The sequence below is a fragment of the Harpia harpyja genome, chromosome 2 (assembly GCF_026419915.1).
Source record: "Harpia harpyja isolate bHarHar1 chromosome 2, bHarHar1 primary haplotype, whole genome shotgun sequence".
Classification (NCBI taxonomy): domain Eukaryota; kingdom Metazoa; phylum Chordata; class Aves; order Accipitriformes; family Accipitridae; genus Harpia; species Harpia harpyja.
The window spans coordinates 64,487,923-64,506,482 of NC_068941.1; the positions used below are offsets into that span (position 1 = coordinate 64,487,923).

Sequence of the window (18,560 nt, forward strand, 5' to 3'; positions counted from 1 at the left end):
AAATTAAAAGTCTGGCAAAATTTCTTTATGGAACTTCAGGCTAAGGGAGTGGGAATATAATGCATTTTCTTCCCTTGTGGAGAACTGTCCCCTTTCCTACTTGCTTCTTGATCTCCTAAATAATTTCCTAGCTATAATTTCAGCACAGAATGAGAAGATAAATAGTCTTAGAATAATAGAGAATGTCATATTCAGAAAAATCATGACTACATGTGATACTCTTATTTGTAGTAGACTCATAGCCTGAATTCTTTGAATAGATACAAACTAAAACCCTTCAGAATTTTACAGTAATATATTACCTGTGTTTACTACTATTGCAGACACCAAACTCACTGCTCTTTTCTCTAAAAACATACATCATACACCTCAGAACACTTAAGTATCATCACAAGAAGAAACTGAGAATTAAGAAAAAAATACAGGAACCTTTAAAAATATCATGTTCAAACCAGAAAATCTGAAAACTCCTCTCTATATAGGAGCATGATTAACAATAATTATGAAAAATGTTCTTTCTTACCAACTCTATGTGACCACATATTAAGAAAAATCCTTATATCTTTCAGAAAAAAAAGGGAAAAAAAAGCTGTCCAGTGTAAGTGAACTTTCTATTTTCTTACACATCTTAGAATGCCAAGCCATTAAGCTAATATCTATTTAATACATCTTTTGTTGCTTAATAAGTCTTCAGATAAAATAATCACTAGTGTTCTGAAATAGACACTGACTGCTCCAGCTGGCAGTCAATACTAAAAGTCAGAACTTGGATGCAGGCAGTAAAAAATCCTACAATTTTTTTTTTTTTCTTATAACATAGGCTACTAGAAGTACATAAAGCCAGTCTTCTTACTGAATTTCTATAAAACTCTGAACCAAATTTAAGATTTCCATCTTTATCTTTCCCACTATGGAAAAGTTTGATTTTCAGTGAGGTATTTTGGACATACTGAGATGAAGACTGTAGTTATTGCTATGTTTCTCTATGAAAACAAAACAGTAAGAGAAAGAGCTACTGTGCAAAAGGCAAAGCTTCTAAGTTGCTCCAATATTATAAAGTGAACTCAGGATAATCATAAGCCTCCCACCTCCTGCTACAAGCACAAGGTGTGCTTCTTTGGCCTTAACTTTCATGCATGTTTAAAACACAATATACCAACTACAGCAAGATGTTTCTCCTCCTAAGAAGAGAATACCAGAGCAAATAACAGGTGGTAGCATATGCCTAATGCACTGCAGAAATAGATTCAGTAGCAGAAACTGGAGGAGCAAAGTCAGTCTCTAAATAAATGAAGAAACAGGTACGAACCACATTTAAGAACTTTTTAGCATGTTGTCTTTGTTTACTTTGTTGCAAAAAAAAAAAAAAAAAAAAAAATTTCCAGTCCTTACAAGATTTCACAGCTGTCTTCTGCACCCTTTCTACACTTTTAAACTATTACATAAACCATACTCCAGGACTGTATACTGCTGTATTGGTTTTGTGTGGCAAGGTTTTGGTAGCGGGGGGGGGTTACAGGGGTGGCTTCTGTAAGAAGCTGCTGGAAGCTTCCCCTGTGTTCGAGAGAGCCCATACCAGCCGGCTCTAAGACGGACCCGCCACCGGCCAAGGCCGAGCCAATCAGCGATAGTGGTAACGCCTCTGTGATAACATTTTTAAGAAGGAAAAAAAGTTGGGACGGGGGTATTCGGCAGCCGGAGAGAGGAGTGAGAACACATAAGAGAAACAACCCTGCGGACACCAAGGTCAGTGAAGAAGGAGGGGGAGGAGATGCTCCAGGCGCCGGAGCAGAGATTCCCCTGCAGCCCGTGGTGAAGACCGTGGTGAGGCAGGCTGTCCCCCTGCAGCCCGTGGAGGACCCCACGCCGGAGCAGGTGGGTTCCCGAAGGAGGCTCTGACCCCGTGGGAACCCCGCGCTGGAGCAGGCTCCTGGCAGGACCTGCAGATCTGTGGAGAGAGGAGCCCACAGAGCAGATTTTCTGGCAGGACTTGTGACCCCATGGGGGGCCCACGCTGGAGCAGTCTGTGCCTGAAGGACTGCACACCGTGAAAAGGACCCATGCTGGAGCAGTTCGTGAAGAACTGCAGCCCGTGGGAAGGACCCACGTTGGAGAAGTTCGTGGAGGACTGTCTCCCGTGGGTGGGACCCCACGCTGGAGCAGGGGAAGAGTGTGATGAGTCCTCCCCCTGAGGAGGATGAAGCGGCAGAAAATAACGTGTGATGAACTGACCGCAAACCCCATCCCTGTCCCCCTGTGCCGCTGGGGGGGTGGTAGAGAATCCGGGAGTGAAGTTGTGCCCGGGAAGAAGGGAGGGGTGGAGGGAAGGTGTTCTGAGATTTGGTTTTATTTCTCATTACCCTACTCCGGTTGATTTGTAATAAATCAAGTCAATTTTTCCCCAAACTGAGTCTGTTTTGCCCGTGATGGTAATTGGTGAGTGATCTCTCCTGTCCTTATCTCGACCCACAAGCTCTTTGTTATATTTTCTCTCCCCTGTCCAGCTGAGAAGGAGGGGGAGTGATAGAATGGCTCTGGTGGGCACCTGGCATCCAGCCAGGGTTAACCCATCACAACTGCAAAGGTGCCACCTTGGCCACATAAGAAAGTAAAATTACTTCCTTACTATAATCACTATTTTTCCTGTTTGCAGCACTCCAAAGCTCTCGGACTTCTAAATTACTTCAGCAGGTGCAATCCACTAGGGATGTGTGCATTCCCTGTTTTCATCTGATTCAGTCTTTCCACAGGGACAACACAGTTTTGCGACTAATTTGAACAAACTGAAGACCAATCTTAAGCAACTCTGTAGCCACAGGGAAAGCCAAATCATCTTGCTCGCCCTATTGTCTCTCCAAAAAGGATTCATCATCATCATCCACAGCTATGTGGCTATAAGTGTTTACAAAGGAATTCAGGTCAGGGGTTGGGTGGAGAACAGGACCACCCATTTTAGCAGTAACTGCACTAAGATTTGCTTAAATCAACTTGGAAAAATCAGGGACAGTCTTGACTGTTTAAATATGAAGTTTCTTAAAATGAAGTCTCTGAGAGCAATAGCAAGTTATAGTATAACTGCCTCCCTGCTCCTCAAATCAGTCCCCATCCTCATGCTATCACTGCCTCAGTTGTGTCAGCACAACGGTGTGGATGATATCTGAATAAAAGCAGAGATCTGGCTTTTTAGGAAAAATACCAAACCCAAACCAGCAACCTCTTCCCATCTTTTTATTACTATTACAGTATTAAGCTGTAGTTTCACTGTGGGGGTAGGAATGAGCAATGGAAAATAGGAATGCTTTAGGCTGCTCTTTCTGTTGTAGACCTAATCTTATGAAACCACAGCTTAATTATACCTAGGTTCCTATTTGAACTATTAATACTGTGCACTAAATACTGTAATGTCCTTCAGTTATTCATACTTTTATTTCACAATATTTGGTATTTTCCTAGCTTTTAAATGGCATGCTATAAGATTTGTTAATTACACAGATTACAGATAGGGTAATGTTTGATCTAATTTAGCTCTCTAACACTTACTGTCAGTGTTTAGTAGTCTACTATCAAAGGACTCTTCTTACTATGGGAGCAAAAAAACGTTATGCAGATGGAAGACTATCCTTACTGCTAATTATGACTCCAACAACTTAATTGTTAGTACAAAGAAGAAATTAAATCTAAGAAAATATTTTTACGTCATTCTATGGTACAGAAACCACTACTACTTATAATATTCTGAGGGTGCATTTGGGAGTTTCGGGGGTTTTATTTTGTTATGCAAATATCTTACTATACACTTCAAGACAAAAAGTAGAACGTGAAAACATCACAATTATTTTTGATGCTGTATCGCACACAACAGACAGAAATTACCTTTTAGTTTCCAAATAAATGCATGTTTAAAGTATTCTAAATTGTTTAGGATGTTCTGACGTTTTTTAAACAAAACACAGGACACACTTTGAAGGTGCATTTGTAAACAAATATGAAGTTACTTCAAATTATAATAAACTTACCTGTGAGCTGGAATTCTACGATCACCAGCAACTAACACCACATCACATAGCTGTTTGTGTCTAAGATAATTCTCCATCTTTTTAAAAGTTTGTTCAGCGTGGTTGAGAGCCTGAAAAAATTCATCTGAGGTACAGGGCTCCATAGTTTGACAAGGTGATAAGGTATGACTGCTGTTGGAAGTTCTGCTGAAGACAATAACAGAAATCTTAGTTCACACAATATTGAGGTACAGCAATTCTATCTACAGATGATAAAATAAAAATCACATGTGATTTTAAACTTGACATACATGATTTAATATATATTCCCTTGCTATTTTATTTCTCTTCATATTAATACTTCCCCTCTTCCTCCAAACCTAATCTAAATCCTTGTGAAAAAGGTAGGATCATTTAATGTTGTACTCTTCAACTAGCAGACAGACAAAGATCAGTTCAGTAATCATATCTATACTGTTGTCAGATGGTTAAGGAAGAACAGACATCTACCAAGACCCTGCAAACCGAAAAAGCAATGGAAGGATGCAATAAGGAATCAAACCTCTCCCTGCCACATATGTTAAAGTTTTACTTCACATGTATGTTAAAGTCTTGCTTCACACTTAGCCTAAGGTGGCTAGAACAAAACTGAGCATATATGGAGATAGTAGAAGAGTGTGGGCATGCAGGAGAAAAAAACATCAAGAAACACATCAATGAACCACCACTCCTACTGCATGAAGCCTTATGTGTTTGAAATGAGATCTAGCACAGCAGAAGCCAACACAGGGGAAAAGCAAAGGTGGATGGAGAGAAAAATTATTCCTGTCCGTACGCACAGCAGCTTGGGAGAAAAGAGGAACAGAGAAAACTTAAAAGGAATGCATGGGCCTAAGACAAAGGAGATGAATCCTAATTATGTACACTGAGGGAAGCACCTTTTCTTGCTCACAGTTCTTTAACTGACTACTACTTACTTCTCCACAATGCAGGCAACTTATAAAATACTCTGGACCTACCATAATATTTGGAAGGACACAGATTCACAAGATCTGCATCCAGACCCCTGCTTTCACAAAGATGTCATGAATTCAGGCAGCATGCTCAGGGCTAAATCCACCAAGAGACTTAGCTCAGTCCTTAGCCTAGAACAGTCATTTCAAGACAGAGTTCCTCAAAATCAAAGTCTAAATTTTCAGCAGAAAATGTTCTGTAAAGGGTTTTTTTTGTTTAGGGTTTTCTTTTGTTTATGTTTTTTTGCATGTGCCCAGAGAGCTTAAAAAGGCCAAGCAATTTGGCACTTAATTAAAACCTAAATCTAGTAATGGATTAGAAATGAGGTACCTGCCTACCTACCTCCTTTGGAGGACTTTATCTTAAACGTGCTCTCTGAAGCTGTGGTTAGGCATTTATTTAAGCTGGGTCAACTTCTCACCCCCCATCAGTCACTTGTTCTGCTCCATCACTGGCCCTCTGGCAAGCTGGAACAAGCATTCTTTGTGGCAATTGTGGAAACTGAATCAAGGAACTGGTATGTGAAAATGTAACCATAAAAAACCCCATTATGTTGGCAAAACTGGGTGGCATTCTCACAGTGAATGAGCAAGAAGTACTCAGGGAAAGCAAGTCTTCAACCAGCAACCCTGCAAAAGAAACAGAAGTGGAAAGAACAGGGTGCTGGTCAACAAGAAATGCTTAGGAAATTCTTGTTCCCTATCACAATTTATCACATCCTCAACTGCGTTGATACAGGTTGGGGTTTTTTTTGGTTGAACCATATTTTAACCCAGATTCCTCAAATTAACCCCATTAATAATGATAAAAAAACTTTCTAAGCCAGCACCTTGCTGGACCACACCCTCAGTAGAGCTATTGCTAGCCCCAAGACTGCACGTGTACATTCTGCACAGAACTCAGTGGCAGTCACCACTCTTGTTCACTAAGGAAAAATAACTGTAGTGGTGTCTGTTTTCCACTACCCACAATAAAGCACTTATTCAAGACACAGCAGAGATGAGCTTAGTTCTTCCCCTCACCAGAAGAAGTTCAGCCCTATACCTGTCCTCTAGTCAGTAGCTTACAATCCATTTTCCATAAGGAAGGAAAAGGAGAAGGAAAGAAAGATTAAGCTTCAGTGGTCCTTAAAGAGAACATGAAAGAGACAGTCTAACAGCTGAGGCACTTGCAAAAAAGGAAAGATACAGCTTCAAGGGCTATTTATGCCTAATACCCAATAACTGGTTATTAAAAATTCAAATCTCTTTCCTTCCCCAAACTATTTTACTAATCCGTTTCCCAGTTCAGTTTGCTACAGCCATGACAGCTTGGGAGAACACACAAGCAAGGAAAGGACAGAGGAAGGGAAGGACCTGCTTTTCTCTCTGCCAGCAGTAGCACTGAAACGCCTTCCAAAATTCTTGCCCTACATCCCTTCCACCTAGAGAGAAGAAACCTGGGTATCCAACACTGACCTGTGAATCCCATGCTCAGAGCAAACACCCAGCTGCGAGGTCCTGCAGCTCTGAGTATCAAGGCAGCTCTGCTCCTTTTGGATTTGGCTCTCGACTCAAATTTATCTTTTAGTATGAATTTCCCCTCTCATAGGCTAGAGGTATTGCTACTTCTGCACACCTACTAAGAAAATTACATTAGAGACTGAGACTGTCAGGGCACAAGGTAAGTGTATCAAAGAACCTTTTTGCATATTCCTTTAAGATTAAGATTTAAGATAGTATTTTTAACACATTAAGTGTAAATATTATTACAAGTATCTTAGAATGTTTGTTGGTAGGGTTTCCTTTTTGTATTCTTAAACTTCAATCACACTTTTCTTGGCCTTTCTTTTCTTTCCCTATTTATGTCAAAAAGATCCCATCTAGCACTGACCAATTTTTATTAAGTATGGTACAATTTCAGAATGATTGCAAAAATATTAGTTACTCTAAGGACAAGGTTCTTCCCATGCTAGCTACACATTTTACTACACTGGTGACAAACATTCATGTGCCAAAGATACTAGCTTTCTTCAACTTCTCTGTCTAATAAAGAACTTATATAAGAGTATGCCTTTTGAAATCAAAATTATGTATAAGCCGTGCTATAAAAACATTCATTTTTAAAAGGATTTTATTTCTTCAAGCAGGATGTTTGGAATAAGGAGCTCTGCCCAATGTAACAGTTCATTGCAAAGCAATGAAGCAATTAAGTGGGCTAGTAAAGTGGTGACAAATGAGTTTCAAAAGTACAAGCATATACGATGATGACTGGAGAGCTGAATTCACACCTCTCCTGCTGTTGTTTCAGGCTTCATTGCTGTAGCTTAAACAAAGCCACAGCAGTGTTTTCAATATAAAACCGAACCAAACCATAACATACACAAGCCTTCTTTCCTCCCACTTATACTAAACTCACTGTCTCAAGAAAGAGGCATCAGTGTTTTTCAAATTTTACGGGGGAGAAGCACAATCTGTTCCTATTAACAGGATTTGTTATATTAATTATTTTAAAGCATTGAGATTCATTTTAAAGGAGTTACAATGGTTATTTTATAGCAATCATAACCTATGAATTCCAATAAGTATGAACCTTGGCTATAACAAAGGTTGCAAAACTTTTTTCAAACATTTTATTTTATGCATTTTTACATTATTTTTAGGACGGCATCCTTTAGGTTAAATGTCTCCATGTTTGTCTTTGAAATAAAAATGAAGCAATAAAGACTTCATTATGACTAAGAAGAAAATCAAATACACATTTCAAACTATTCATTTTGAAACAGAAATAGAGGAACAAAATCCAAAATTTTAAATTATTTTAAAAATATTTTTTCTGAAAAATTGTGTAAAATCCTGTCTGAAAAAATTATCTCTGAAAATTATGCATAAATTCACTCAAATTTAAAACTGTCCTATTGTCTGATCTGTTCACCTAATTTAGCTGTAACCTCATCTGTACTTCCAAAAAAGGTCAACTTCTTCACAAGATACCATGAAATCCCATGAATCTGCAAAAATGTAGTGTTACTGCAAGATAAGAGTGACATGGTTAGATCAAGGGTATGCAGTACAGATGAGGACCTTACATATAAGTACCACCTTGCCTCTACTAACCTTTTGCAGCAAGTAACAGCTCATTTCCTTGTATTAAAAGTCATATTTCTTTTGACAGAAGCAACATGTTGAAGTGCAGCTTGTTACTAGAGCCTTGACTGGACAAAGGAGTCAGGCAGCATTACAACAGGATTTCTATCTGCAAAATCTTGATGGAGAAAACACCCCAAATATACATGCTACTATATCTACTCAACTGGCTAGTTCACAGAATCAATAAATGAAGTCTGTTTTTTAAAAGATTTCTATATTATCTCCTTTTCCCACTCCCACTACCACCACAAGTCTAGCTCTTCTCTTTTCCCCTCAATTCCTTAAGGCATTGCCTCACTAGGCAAGAGACAGCAAATAATGTGACTAACGGGAAGCTGTGTTGCACAGCCAGCTTTGCAGCAGATGAATTCTGCCCTTTTTCAGTGAAGGCAATAAACTGGGTTTCTCTCCATTAACTAGCTGCCGTTTGCGAGGAATGACGTTATCTTTGAGACTTCTGCCTACCCTCACATTAAGATGAAAATGGCCCATGGGTTTTAAAGCTACCAGGGAAATGACAGAGGTGGTGCAGAACACAACTGCATAAACTTGCTCCCTTTAGGAAGCCAAACTAAAAGCAAATGCTCTATCTATGCTACTGAAATTTCCAGGCAGCACTATACACCAACCCAAATGGCTTTCATTGATACAATGAAAACGGTGCAAAATGGAAACTGGAGCAAGAATAACCTGTGCATAGAATTGGTTTAAATTCTGTTTTACATATGTTTCTCTAACACAAACTGGGTGTAGATGAAGGCATTAGAAGTAGGAAACTGGCAAAACTGTAGAGATGGGAAAAAACCCATGTTTTTCTCCTCAATTTCCAGTGAACACCATTTTGTTTCTCAGAAAATGAAAAAACTGACATCAACATTTTAAATCTGAATCCATGCATAAAGAATATTACCTTTGTAAATATGGCATGTAAATAAACAGAAAACCAACAAACCAATATAGACATCTCAATGTTTACAGATATGAAAAAAGAGTAAGTATGACATTTCAAAGAAGAAAAATAGTAAAAATACTAGTTTTACTCACACCTTAAAAAGGTTCAACATAAGGTTCAAAATAATAAAAGAGGTTTAGAGATAAGTGATGAAAACGATTAAGTATGTGCAGGAAAATGGGTGCGACAGCCTTGTGTTTAGAGAAGACAATAAAAGGAATAAAACTAATGCACAGTACCTCTGACTATAAATTACATGCTCCTATTTACATTCTTGTAATGCAAACCCAAGAATAATGTCAATGAAATCAAAAGCCAATGTTTGACTGATCAAAGCAGAACTCTGCAATCATAAATGAAGTGTATAGAATTTACTGTAGCAAATCACCAATAAGCTATAGGTTTCACTACTGTTGAAACCCAGCGAAGGCATTTATTCCCTTACTAGAACAGAAAAATCTCCAGTAGCTGGACTTTGTAACTTAAAAAAGTCCTATGCAGCCAAAAGGTAAGCTAATTGTCTACTTTGTGAAAGGACACTGCATTTGCTATACTGCATTACAAACCCAGGGTCTCAAGGTATTTTTTTGGTAATAATAAAATTAGAAGACCTGTTGCAATTTCACGTCATCTCTAGGCTAGGGTAGTCAATTGTTTAGGTCATACACATTAGAGGAGATACAGTATGTCTCCCCTTGGACAAATTAGGATACATATTAAAATACATCTTTTGCATTTTTAAACAAATCTTAATTTTGCAACTTTCTTGCTGCATTAAGATGGCTTCCCGCATTGCAGTTTTTACATACAATGTTTCAAAATAGTTTTAAAAATATTTTTCAACAGTTTGGTTGTTTACACTGCCGTCTTCAAGCTAGCCCACATTTTACTGCATACAGAGACCAGAACACAACTTACTAAAATAATAATATGCCAGCTTCCATGATTTTATATTATACTTTGTAAGGGGTAAAATATTTCCTTCTTCAAAGGTAGTAAGACAAGATCCTCAACTGCACAGAATGGAGTTTGTTGAAAAGAAGGATGCCGAAAGGCTTCTTGGAAAAAGCAAGCAATGGTAAAAATCAGGACACTCTTTCAAAGGCTGGAAAGAGCATAAATAAAAGGAGGAAGCCATAGATGGTAACAACAAAGACTGCTAAAAATCCATAGTGTATCATAATTCAAGATAAGAAAAAGACAATGGAAAGAGGACAAAAGTGACTCTGGAGAGACTGAAGAGCACAGTAAGGCTATACATGCATGTGAACTTGAGGGCTAGTGATTTACTCTATGCCAGAGAAAAGAATTATAGTAATAGCCAGAACTACAATCTTGCAATCAAAAGGCACAGGTTCAAGCAAATACAAATGTATCTGCATTAACCTTAATCTAACTGGCATGAGTAACAACAGACACAAGCTGGAGCACAGACTCCAGTGTCACCTATGCTAGCCCAACAAAGACATATATACACAGCCTGCTAAGCCAATAATACTACTGCATCTTCACTTGTTTCTAATTTTGGTAAGAAATAATGTAGGCATCCTTCATTGCAGCTAGACCTTTGATTATAGCACTGATGTTTCCTGTCTTACTTCTAAGAGGTGTCTTGGATTTAGTGCAATGAATTTGTATACCCACACAAATGTCACCAGTAACATGCATTCTGTCTGGAAAACAGCTACTTAGACTACCTCATGATACATCTATACTGCAGTGTGCTCAAGAAGTGCAGTAGTACAAAAACATACCTGACCATGCTTTAATGTAGTCAAAGCATGTGACAATCACTGCAAAAATACGATTATCTTGCATGGAAGCCCGTTCTATCCAAACAAATAGCTAGAATCCCCTGTGGCTTTGCGAAGTCCACACTGAAGCCTCTTGTTACCTTATCTTCATTACAGCATCTACTGTTCAAGCTTACTAGATTAAATCTGCCTCATATATGCTATACAATTGTGCTGCACTGTTTTCAAACGTGCATAGACATAACCCAAGTGAAGATGTAATAGGCACAGAGAAAATGAAAGAATTTTAGCAGTATCATGGAAGAAAAGAAACAAGGCTAGAGATTCTCCCCTGTAAAACAACTTGTCTTTCAGTAACAAAGTTTCTTATTTTTAATTCATGCATATATCTAGAAAAAAAATGCTTTTTTAATAGTTTTTCAGTTAATTTCAAGTATCATACCACAATTAGGGAATCTATCAACTGTCCTTATTTGACAGTTTGCATTATTTTGTGATAGGAGATATACAGAAATACACAGCACAATTGGGGGTCCTAACAAACTTACAGCTTCAAAGGTCAGTAAGACTGAGGTGAAAGAAAAGGCATATCAAAGGTTTCTGTAGATTGAAAACTGTTGGGGGGGGCAGACTTAGATGGTAAGTTACAACATGCTAACTCCAAGACTGTTCATAAGGAGCAATAATACAGAGTAGCTACCACTTGGTACATTCAGACCTTGTCTTAAAACCAATTACGGACATCTTACCAAACTGTTCAGAGTTAGGACACAACTGATGAATTCTGGAATATGGCTTGTATTTAATGTTCAAATATAAATATACATATTACATTATATTTGAATACATTTCCATACTTAAATCTACAGTAAAGTAATTCCAATATTTTAATGCATGCCTGGGTGAAATGAACCAGATACAATACTCTGCATACTAGGTATGCTCCAGGTATTTTTAGCTTGATATCCACTGTGCCTTCAAGATCTGTGGACTGCTGCTAGGGCACGCACAAAAAGTTCAGAAAAACAAATCTACTGCTAATGGGCTTAAATTTGCTATACCAGAGTCTGCACAGCTGTTGGAAAATTTTTGAAAAGTGTATAAATCCAAAACGATGACCATCACCTCAGGAATGTAGGGGAGTTAACAAACAGCAGCAATAGAGGAAATCTAGGAGATGAAAACCAGCAACAGAATTCAAGCCTCACTGGACCAGTAAACAATCATTCAAGCTAATGCTGGTTACAAACACACAGGTGTATGATGTGAACAGCATTATAGCCAACTAGCTCTGATCCCTGAATAGCTCTATACTAATAACAAATGAATTCTACAGCAGCTCTCCTCTAAATGAATCACGTAATGATCTAAAGCTTTCATAATGACAAAGACCTGATCTAAGTGCTTTTCTACCCGTGCTATATGACATGGCAAAGAGGAAGGATGATTAATACACACAAAGCAGTAGAGCTGCTTCTGTCACTTCATGCTTTTAGGGCTTGTAACTGGGCAATAAGTTACAGAGGAGTGAAGAAGTAAAGTAACTCCAAAGCGTCTAAAAAAAGTTTAAAAAAAAAAAAAGGATTTTTTAGTACGCACAATTTGTTTCTAATATGGGTTTTCATATGGGTAAAAAGCCCTTTGAAAACTACATAGATGGAAGTGTTGGGGGTTTTTTTCCCTTAAGTCAATAGATAAAAAGCTATATTTTAGACTAATAAAAAAGACCATTTAATTTAGTTCTTAACATCAGAAAAATTCCAGCTGTTAAGCAGACTTATGTAGTCTGCGTAACAGCTTATACATCTTAACAAAGGGAGTGAACAAAACATTAAGTACAGTCTCCCCAGGAGACTAGAGGTACAGGTAACAATACAATGCAAGTTCTTACATTACCATTAGTGACATTAAATTGTACCAACACTGAACTCAAAATTTATCTAAAATATTTATTTTGAAGCATGAAACTAAAACACCAGCAAGACTTGCAAGACAATAAAGGAATTACAAATAACTCTAGATGCTATAGATGATTAAGCACATAATTAACAAGATATTTGAACTTAGTAAATTTGAAGTCCTACATGCATTTCCTCTAGTATACAACTCCACCTGAAAAAAAAAACAACCACAAAAAACCCCAATGCTATATAAACTTCTCACACCACCTAAATAAGTATCTGCAGTTCTCCAGTTCTACAAAGTAACAAATTTTGTCATATGTAAATTCTTCTCCTACATTTAAGAACAAATTTGTACTAATTTCAATCTACACATTTCTCTCTTAAAATTACATGGTTTTTCTACACTGATTGCTTTGCTATGGGGAGAATATCCTATTTGGGGTAATGCTGTACATAAAAATTTCACATCATAAGTAGACGTTGCTGAAATGGAAGGTGATGTTACACCTATACCATATATATTATCCAGTGCCACAGCTATTTAAAAATTCGTACCTGAATATCACTTAAAATAGGACCTCTACAGAGATATGTTATTTATAGCTAAATAGTTGTTGCAGCACGATAAGACTGCTGTTATGAAGCATCAGTACGCAGGATTTCTTTTCCCTGTAATTCTAGTACTTTTGCCATTCAGTGATAAAAGCAAATACACTGTGTTGACTCCTAAGCATTTTTACCCTCCCTCCTTTCCTTCCATCTTTAAAGGTTATATAAACCATAAATAGTTAGTGTTTATATTATGGACTACTTTGCCCTTGCACTAAATGAATTCTTCTCCTAGGGAATTCAAAACACTAAAACTGCTTTAACTAGATTGATTTGTCCTTAACAGGCTTTATTAAACAGTGTACGCTTTTAAATGGCCATACTTTCCAAAATCCTGTATCATCGCAAAGTTATCTTAAAAGTGAGAAAGCAAACATCATAAAGATTACTTGAAATGGTAAGCTAACTATTATGCACTATGTGCACGATAAAACAGGAAAATTACTTTTAGTGAAGAATGGCTGACTTATGCAGTAAAAGGAAATAAAAGAATTAAACTGATACTTAACAAGAAAGATTATTAACTTCCCTAATTTACAACAACTGGTAAACACCTTTTATTTAAGAACAAATTTTACAGTTTCATCTTTAGTAATGATATGGAAGAGAAGAACACCAAAACATCTTTATAGACACAATAAAACCATTTTTATTTTTTAAGCTAGATACAGTTTAAGACACCTGGACGGATAACTGCAATAACTTTAAAGCACAAATTAGTTGGCTTTCAATAGCTGAAATATTTTTTTTCCTTCAAGTTGCATATGCACAAGAAAAAAAAATAATCTTTGTTTTACAGTTTAAGTATTTTTTACAGTTTCATCTCCCTCATCTATAGAAACATGTGGAAACAGCAGATAAGAGTCACAAGAAGCTTACATTTTCATAGTTTTCTCCTAACTGGCGTGGGACTAATTCTCAGCATAACTAAACAATCAGTGTCACTTCAAAATAATTTAGAAAGCATCCTGTAACATTACCATGTAATGGACAGTACCTTGTTCATAGCAGCATGTACTTGGTATACTATTTAAAACACAAGTGAGTGCATCCATGTTTCTCCTTTATTTATCCACATTGACTAAAGCTGCCTCTTAAAAAGGTCTAGTAAACACACAGAACCCTGATTATAAATCATTTTCTGTTTCTGGTGCACAGCAGCTGCTAGATTTCTGAAGCATTTTTACCTAGAATAAAGGCTAGCCTATATATGCATGCTATCTGTAAACATGAAATGGAAAGACATTTCTCACAATAGGAAAGTAATAATTAACCTGCACGAACTGCTGTCCGATTCATTTTCTTCTTCACTTGCTCTATCATCTGTTTCTTGTCTGTCAAGCCAACGTGCACCTCCACAGTCTTCTGCTGAGAATTCAAATGTAGGGATTTCTGAGGTGGATGCCATTGGCCAAGGAGGCGAATTCTGGAAATCCTGTTGGCTGGACCTTCTGTAACCAACTGATGTTAAAGGCAGGTTACCTGAATCTAAAAACTTTGTGCCACCAGTTGTCACATTTTGTCCTCTATTCCAGAAGTCTCCCTGGTGGTTTTCAATTGCAGAGGTAGGGGCTGACGCCTGATGACCAAACCACCTCCATCTGATTTTTAAAATCTGCTTCACGTCAAACTCTTTACGAGAACCAGACATCCTTAGTGAAAGCCAGTGATCGTCTAGGCAACAGGGTAAGAAGCAGCACACATAAAAGATTTGCGCACCCAACCAAGACAAGAGAAACACATGCTCTGCCTGTCTGTGGCAAGCAGATTTTCTACAGAAGGAGGGGAGAAAGCATTGCACTGGCATAAAAAAGGCTTCTTTAACGGTATGTCATTTGAATATAAACAAAAGGCAATAGACGGTGAAAAATCCTGAGATAAAAAGAGGAGGTGAAACAATCACCTCGATCACGAAAAATGCTAATCAGTTTACCCTAAAAGCTCCAAGGCTGTTTCTGTTGCTCTCCTCTGACCATTAGCTTTCAGAAACACCACACAGTATTCATTAAAGCCCTTTCAAGAGCTGAATACCACCCCCCTTTTCTTAAACCACAAATGACAAGAGAACGTAATTCCTGTACTGCATCTCTGCTTCTTATTCTGTTAACTCTTGCTACTACAGAGGGGAAAAAAAAACCGCAAAAAGCAAATTAAATTCTTTCTGCACTGCTAAAGAATAAATTTACAGAAAAGACCTAAAACCAATCCAAAGATAACTGATTATACTGGGGAGAAACTGAACTGTAAATAATTCTTTTTCCCATTACAGGACACGCACTAACTTAAAAAGGACAAGAACAGCCTGGAAGGCTCAAGGGACTAGTACTGGGTTATAGAGCCTTTCATCTTGATGTGCTTTGATTCAAATGTAGGTCTGCAGTAACTGAAAATTTCTATCTGAAGTGAGCTAATGGTTTCCATTCACTTACACATCACTAAAAGCAAAAGCAAGAAAAAGCTAACTGGTGACTGTCCAAGACACCAGAAACAGCCCCTGCAAAATAGACAACAAAAGACAACTTCTCAAAAGGCTTCTTTCTAATCATATACAATCAGCTGTTCCAGATCAGGTTAAAAGTACTGTGATGTAACAGTGAAAAAGAGAGATGCATACTTTTGAGACAGAATTCCCTCTAGATGGGTGATTTACATAATGTATTACAACATCCAACAAAAGTTTTTACTTGAATGAGGAAGAGAAAGACAAAATACACAACGACCAATTTACATTTCCTATGAAAAACTGCCTATTTCCTCTATGACATACGGAGCTAGTTAGGTGTAAAATGCTGAGACTCATTAAAATCACATGTAAACAGTAATAACAATTTTAGAACAACAAAGAGGCACTGGATTTTATCAGTCCTTGATAAACAGATCTACATTTTCAATCTTCAGTTCAGTTAGACTGTTCAATTCTGCAGGACACATATGCAAGAAATTTCTAAGCGCTTCTTTTCTACCTACAGTTTTAATCAAAAGTGAAAGTCACTATCTCTCAGATGAACATTATGAGCTACAAAACAGGTGACCTTGTAATTAGGATACCTGCAGTGTTCTTTAAAGCAGGTTATATGCAGAGTCCATTTGAAAACAGTGCCCAATTTTACCACGCAAAAAACAAACACTACATTTCATACTCAATGCCAGGAGTAAATCATGCTGTTTTCGTGGGAACCATGATGCTGAAAGGGCTAGTTTTAACCTGGAAAGCTCACCCATCATTGCTCAGAACACAGTTATTTATGAAAGTGCTTCTCACAAATGCTAGCAAAGCTCATTTCTATAGAAACAGCATTCCAGCTGTTCTCTACAAAAAGACGCTGCATTTCAGAATGTGTACCTTGCCAGCATCCTGGCCCACCAGAAGCTGTATACCAAGGCCTTTGTAGCATGTCCAGAAAACAGCTGAAGATACTTGGAAGGTGAGATGATTAAGTAGGTAAATATACAAAGTTCTTACCATCTTTGCTGGGGACTTCATTCAAACACAGACAAACAGGGTAATATTTAAGAAGGATAATGATTTAATATATCAGCATAAAAATTGTACGGATGTTTAACCAAAATGATATGACACATAGATCCTACTGATCTTGTACACATAGAGCTAATCATTAAAAGCTTAACTGCAGTGTTCAAACACCATCATTTGTGTAACTGCAAGTTGGGTGAAACTACAGTACAGCTTAAGAAGTAATAACAAAACGCATCTTTTTATTAATCCTCTCCTTACATTTTGTGTTGGTGTCAGGTGTTCATCAAAGCAGATGTGGAGAAGCAGGACAAATAATTGGTGTATTTGTTAACATTCATCACAGCAGTAGTATTTTAATTACCCATTTAACTATGAAAAGTAAGCTTTAAATACCTTTATTTCTGCTGGTATGATAAATCCACTATACATAAGGACTGACCTGGATTCTCTTTCTTGTATAGCAGACTCGTTTAAAATTCAAACTGTCCCAGTACAAGTCTACTAAGACAATGGCAGATTTGCCGATTCTAGTGCTTTTTCAGCACTTTCTCATGACTTACTGGGAAAAACAGCCTAATTACTGCTCTTCTTTGGCTGTGAAGCTGTGGGCTCAAACAGAGATTAGAAAACAAAATGTGGTGTAGTTTTAAGACACCAAACCACAAAACTGTTTACTATTTTCTTTCATTGTTCCAGATTATAGAAACTCTTGCTCCTCTATACACTCTCCCAAATTACAGTTCTAAGACAGACTGCATAAATATCTAAAATATTTCTCTGTTTCATATGAATTAGATAGAAGTTTGTGTTACAAATGACAAGATGAAACAAGTGCCACTTAATTCTTCAGTTTAAATTGACAACATTGCTCGGAAATAATTGAGGGCCTCTTCTTGTTCTGGACAACCATTTTTACTATGAATAATGTGATAGCTTTTATCAGGTCCCCTGTTGAGACTTACCCGATTTTTGAGATCTCAAATGATGAGCTGTTAGGACTTCCACTTACTATGACCACCCAAACCTCATCTTTGACATCTCGTCTGGTGGTTGGTGCTCACAAATTCAAATGTCCACCTCTAGTCTATGGCCTCCCATCACACACCTTTCTAACACACTAACACATTTCTGAGAAACCTGCTAAAAAGGTAAGCTGAACGGTACCATCCTAGTCAAACACAGTATAAACAGACTTTGCAAAGATTCTGAAATATTTTTTCAATTACTAAGGCAAAAGTTTTCATTTAATGAAAAAAGAAGAGTGCTTATACCCTTTTCTGACCTTTGTCACTGTTGCAGCTGAATAACCATTTTCTATTTTGTGGTGAATCATAACATTTTAAACACGGGTACACTGTCCTCTATGGGAACATAATTCTGTTCACATTAAGGAGGTTGCGTAAGCTTACTGTGAAGACAATTTTGAGAACTCCGATTTTGACTGATCAGATTGATATTCCTAATAGTGGAGCACCTGAGCATTTAAGTACATTAACTTCTCTCATATGAGCAGCTCCACAAAGTAATAAATTCCTGCAGTTAGCAGTGGGGGACACTTTCCCAGATTCTGCCTTGTGAACAAAAGGAAAACATTTAAATGCATACTGTATGTTAAATCTGCAATTGTGCAAATAGTTAACACCAAGAACACAGCATGACAGCTTTATAAATTGCTCTTTTCAACATCTTCAGAAGTTTATCTCCACAGAGATATAAAAATCTTTTT

General features: G+C 37.4%; 1 protein-coding gene across 8 annotated transcripts in view; it reads right to left on the reverse strand.

Annotated features, from left to right (window-relative positions):
• KLHL5 (kelch like family member 5) overlaps nt 1–18,560 on the reverse strand; it is a 66,681-nt gene that overhangs the window by 30,256 nt on the left and 17,865 nt on the right. For 2 of the 8 annotated variants that reach the window (XM_052780242.1, XM_052780245.1), the window contains one exon: nt 4,017–4,199. In XM_052780242.1, the coding sequence (XP_052636202.1) occupies nt 4,017–4,159 (143 nt within the window). In that variant the 5' untranslated portion in view covers nt 4,160–4,199. Of the gene's footprint in view, nt 1–4,016; nt 4,203–14,630; nt 15,351–18,560 lie in introns of those variants that run through there. The other 6 variants (XM_052780241.1, XM_052780244.1, XM_052780240.1 and 3 more) reach the window with 5 other exon arrangements.